General features: G+C 33.0%; 1 protein-coding gene across 2 annotated transcripts; it reads right to left on the bottom strand.

Moving 5' to 3' along the window:
• Positions 1-1,236: 1,236 nt before the first annotated feature.
• LOC130951079 (cellulose synthase-like protein G2) lies at positions 1,237-5,074 on the bottom strand. 2 transcript variants are annotated; one of them, XM_057879690.1, is made up of 9 exons: positions 4,424-5,074; positions 4,140-4,338; positions 3,672-3,779; positions 3,267-3,404; positions 2,920-3,132; positions 2,742-2,841; positions 2,495-2,667; positions 2,069-2,416; positions 1,237-1,977 (listed from the first exon to the last, which is right to left on the bottom strand). In XM_057879690.1, the coding sequence occupies exons 1-9, from the start codon at positions 4,840-4,842 to the stop codon at positions 1,435-1,437; spliced, it is 2,241 nt and encodes a 746-aa protein (XP_057735673.1). In that variant the 5' UTR covers positions 4,843-5,074; the 3' UTR covers positions 1,237-1,434. The 2 variants fall into 2 exon arrangements, with proteins under 2 accessions (XP_057735673.1, XP_057735674.1); XM_057879691.1 differs by having other exon boundaries at positions 1,241-1,977; positions 3,267-3,389; positions 4,424-5,072.
• Between the last annotated feature and the right edge of the window lie 204 nt (positions 5,075-5,278).

Raw genomic sequence — 5,278 nt, 5'->3', positions numbered from 1 at the left:
TCTTCAATCACTTATATATAAAAACCGAACCTCTCTCATTCATTACTTGATGAAATAAAATTATTTTTCTACTCTCTAAAATCACTAGTTTAACATGGTATTAGAAGAAATTTTCTAACCATACCTCTCACTTCCGATCTCAACACCACTTCTTCTATCCTCTTCAAGTTTCTTTTAGAACCTTTCTTTTTTCTTTTTTGCTACCAATTTCTGCATCAATAGCGGATCCCTTCTTTCTCGTTTCGGCTGATCAATCGAATTTGGTATTAGTAATACATTAACTTATGGAGGAAAACTATCATTCTTGGAGCTATGCCATGAAGAAAGTCCTAAATGAGAAATGCAAACTCGGTTTTGTTACTGGAATTGTTCCCCCGACCTGATCCTGCGCTCGATCTAAAGCAATTTGAGACTTGGCAATGTGTCAATGATGTGGTAAGTATCTGAATTTTAAATTCTGTGTCCAAAAAAATTGCTATCTCGCTAGTATTTGTTGATTCTATTGAAGAGAACTTATTCTAACTAACGTTTGTAACTACTAATTATACATAATTAATTTATAAATACAAGCGAATCTAATAGGATTTGGTAGATTTAGAGTGATAAAGGTGACTATAGATCACATCAAATCATAAACATTTATTTACCATATACACGAGCGGTTATAGTGTCAAATTTGACAGTAGTAGTATTAATTCATCATTCTGTTAAGTAAGTCCCTACACTACTAAAAAAGGACATTCTGACTACTGTTTTCAAAAATTAATCTCAGAGACAAATAGTTTAATTAGGATATTAGGGGCCACTTTAAAATTTTAGTCGTTGTTTTTCTAGATAAATACAAATACCGAAAAGTTATTTGTTCACTTGCCCAAATACAAATAAACTATTGGATCATTTGACCTACTTTCATAGCAAATTATATTTAATAATACAAATATAAATAATATTATAAAAAATATTATAAATAATAACACCAAAGCTAGATGAGCATAAATGGAATACTACACTCAGTGGCAGAGTTTGAAAAGATTTATTGAGAACAAAAAATTTTAACATAAAATTATATAATAATATTTATTTTAAAATAAAATTTATAAATATAATTATTTTTAAATTTATTACTAATATAAAAATAAATAAATAAATAATTATATAAATAGATATTATAAATTATTTTTAATTTATAAATAAGTCAATAAAGTTTTTAATTTATGAATGTTTATTGAAATTTAAGTCTAAAATGTTAATATTTAAAATAAAAAATTAATTAAATAAATAAAAAAAGTAAAAATTGATTCCACAAATTTAATATAAAAATGTAAAATTTAAATCAATTAAACTCCATTTGTTCTTTTAAAATAATACTACTAATTCTTTTATAAAAACTTTGAAAGGCTCCATTGTCAAAGCTAAATTTCCCCCCTACTACACTTATCTTAGGAGAGGAGACAGTATAAAATGAATAATAGTTACCAAAAAGTTAGAAAGTATAATCACTGAAGTTGAAATGCTTCCTTTGTCTTTTCTTATCAGCCCTTCAATGATGGGATAATTCACAACAATGACATAACAAGGAAGCAATAGCTGCATGAACATGCTGTTCCAATCTCCAACTGAAGCCACTCTATAGATTCCCCCAAAGAAGCAACTCATGTTGAAGATTATGATTGCAACCATTGGAACAAGGAACATTTTTGATGTCCTGAAATCATACTTGTCCATTTGGTACAACATGGTTTGTTCATGATCCTCCACTTTGTTGGTCGGCATGAAACTACCCTCTCTTAGACCAAGTTTTTTGAGTGTTGCATCCAACAATCCATAGAAGTGGCATGTGACTGATTTCATCATCCATATCCTTTGTTCTATTATCCACTTTCTGAATGTTCCTCCAGTTGTGAGGACTTCAACTAAGTGTTTTGTTAGAGATGATAGGAAGATGAACAGAAAAATGAAGAAAAATGGGTCTGAGAGCTGACACACAAAATAAAGCATTAGAGTCATCATGTGACAATATGTGAAGCAAATATAACAAGTGAATGTTGAATTCAATCTCTAAAGTTACCTTAGGGTAGAGGGAAAATCCATATAGTAGACAAAGTTGAGGGACAATGGCAAAACACCAAAGAGGCAAGCAATAAAGAGGGAAATATGTAAGCTCAGCAACACAAAGGCTTTGAAGTAGGGACATCCTTAGAGGTCCATATATAAGAGGGCAGAATCTGCTTGAACCAATGTCAAGCAGACCAGAACCCCATCTTGTTCCTTGAATTAGCAATTCATTCAGGTTATTTGTACTGTTTCCAAGGAACTGTGGCTTAGCTGGATCACAAAAAACTGAATTCCAACCATTGCAATTCAGCATGAATCCAGTGTGAACATCTTCACATACAGTACCATACAAGAATCCAATCTGCAATAAGGAATAAGCACATTGAAAGGCATTGTGTTAATGGAGAAAAAAAACATAGATATTCTTAATCTTTATTACCTCTTGACCCCATTTAGTGTTAGTTTCATAGTTACATGAAGCCAAAAGTAGAGTCTCTTCATCAGGTAAAGCTTTCCCGTCATTCATCAAATCAGGAGTGAAATTCTGTTGTTTTAAGGATTTGATTAACTTGTTGGATGTGCCAAATTGTTGTTGGGGTTCAAGTTCAGTGCCTAACAATGAGTATGCAGTTATGATACTCATATCTAAAGCAAAAACAACTGAATAATTTCATCATGTTCTGTACCTTTGATTTTGTAATTTCCATATAGAGCTTCCCTTTTCATATAGAATCCTGTGCCAGACAACACAGGCCCCTTAAGTCCATCCATACCTTGCCATAGAACCTAAGTTATGGGAAAAGAAACTTAGTAAATGCTACTTTTTTGAAGATGTAGATATGTATTTGGTATGCTCTACTTTACTTTGTATGCTGATCTGTGCTGACTATCATATATATCATTCTTGCTTATGTTGTGAAATTTCTGTGGGAATTGCACATATGCAAGGGAAGGTGATAGCTTTGGATCAAGGTGGAAACACAGTGCTTGTCGCACTGAATCCGGCTCGCTGCAGAACATGTCACAGTCCAGCACTAGAATGTATGGAGAATTGCTCATCACGGCAGAGACGCGATACTGCAACATGACAAAGTAAATGCAAATATCAAGGCTCTTGCTCATATTTGTGAATGGTTTGAGTTTAAGAATTTTGTTTTGTTCCAAGAAAATGCTTGAATAATGAATAAATTTAGAGATGTAGAGAATTTTACAAGTGCATTGAGTGCTCCAGCTTTGAAATGGTGAGGATGAGAAGGCTTTTTCTCGCGGGAAACGTATACAAGACTAGGCAAATTCACAGGCTCTATTTCATCTCTGCTATCTTCTTGTATCACCTGCCAAAAACATACCTGATTTTCTTATCATATGACTGAAATTCATTGTAAACACCATCCAGCACCTCAGAGAAAATTACTGTGCTCTCTATATGTAACACAAACATTGCAAAGGCCAAATTAAAGCAGTAGTTTGGTTCAAGCACTTATATTAATCAAGTCCACAGGTTTGAATTTGATTCATCTGAACTATAATTGAACAAATAGAGCCTACCAAGCTTTGAATTTAGCTAATTAAACCATAATCAAGCTACTTTTTAGAAGAAAATACTCATACTATACCTCAATGATAGATGCATGATTTTGACTTGTTATGCCAGTAGCATCTCCAGAGTGAACCTCATCTTCTCTAAATCTTAACATGTCTTCTTTGAAAACCTCATACTTTTCCTGAAGAGAACCATATAAATGAAGCATTGGTCAATGGTCATAGAATCCAAAAAACATTTCATAGAAAGTTAACTTCAACATCTGATATATACAGAGTAAAGCATGTTCCTAACTTTCACAATTTTCTTCAAAAATATACCTAATATTTAATTTCATTCAATTTTGTCCCTGATATTTTTGATTTGTGTTGAAGCTGCGCCTGAACGTTTTCAATTTTGTCCCTAACGTTCAGGGGTAATTTTGACTAAAATAAAAAACGTTAAAATGAAATTAAACGTCAAAAAGATTTTTGAATAAAAAATCACAAACTTTAGGATAAAATTTTTCCATATATATATTAAAATAAATAAAATCTTCCACCTTGATCATTTTCCTATGTGCAACAAACTCCATGTCCCCGCCAAAATCATCATCACTCTCTTGAGAAGAAAAGTAAGCCTTGGGGCACCTACACCTTATTCTGTATCTTGTGCAGAAGGGAATCCAGCACCTTGCAAACTTCCATGCCACTCTCATCCCATTCAAGGTAACTGCTGAACCCCCATCATCAGAAACATACCTAAGTTGTAAAAGTACAAACATGTGTTAAACAAATTATAAGCATACATGAACAAAATTGAAGAATTTGTAGGTAGAAAACATACAGATGAAGCTTATCTGGAGGGTAATCAAGTGCCATGGCTGATAACAAAGTGTTCATGACATCAATAGTAGGCTCCTTAGTAGGATCTGCAGTGCATATGAACACATCAATATGAGGAAGCTTTTGATCTTCAGGTAGCCTTTGAGGGAACACAGTTCTTGAAATTGGGTTCCATCTATATGCTTGGCCTAGTATCCAAATGAAGGAGAGAATGATCTCAGATAGAAATACAAGAATCCAGGGTAACAATAATGGTGGTGTTGCTCTAGGTTGAAAGAAGTAACAGAGTCTGTAATAGAATAAGAAGCACAAAGCAATAGAGTGGAGAAGCATGTGTAGCCTATTGGTGAAGATCATAGGCTTGTTGACATGGAAGATATTTAGAGGAAGAGTAGTAGTTTCCTCCATATTGGAATTCATGTATTTGCTCTTCAAATTTTCAACTGGTTTTGCAGATCATAGCTGATATGTGCTTCTCATAGAAAAATAATACAATTTAGAAGTTAGAACATGGTGATGATGATGATCAAAACTAGTACTATGTAGTTTACTGTTAAGATGGACTATTCTTCCCTGAGAAAAGTCCAAAATAGATTTTTGTTGGAGAATGTTGTCATGATGCAGAAAATTATGTCCAGAACAAGTCAGAGTCAAGGGGAAAAAATCATATCATAGTTAAAGCCTTAAAGGTGTGTATTGACGCGAATGCTAGTGCGTTCCATGCTTCATTTCATAGGAGATTTGAATTTAAATGATCACGAGAAATATTCAAAACTAAATAAAAAGAAGAGTAAAGTATTGTTTTTGTCCCCAACGTTTGGGGTAAATCTCAAAATTGTCCCTAACGTTTCAATCG

Source organism: Arachis stenosperma, chromosome 9, assembly GCF_014773155.1.
Source record: "Arachis stenosperma cultivar V10309 chromosome 9, arast.V10309.gnm1.PFL2, whole genome shotgun sequence".
NCBI lineage: Eukaryota > Viridiplantae > Streptophyta > Magnoliopsida > Fabales > Fabaceae > Arachis > Arachis stenosperma.
The sequence above is the reverse complement of the archived record's forward strand: the minus strand, read 5'-3'. Positions and strand labels throughout refer to the sequence as shown.

Excerpts from the sequence above, each read along its gene's own strand:
- LOC130951079 (XM_057879690.1), bottom strand. The coding sequence starts at position 4,842 with ATGAATTCCAATATGGAGGAAACTACTACTCTTCCTCTAAATATCTTC. Across the intron at positions 3,405-3,671 it reads ATCATGCATCTATCATTGAG|GTATGTTTTTGGCAGGTGAT; the intron begins GTATAGTATGAG and ends TAAGAAAATCAG. Across the intron at positions 2,842-2,919 it reads AGCACAGATCAGCATACAAA|GTTCTATGGCAAGGTATGGA; the intron begins GTAAAGTAGAGC and ends CCCATAACTTAG.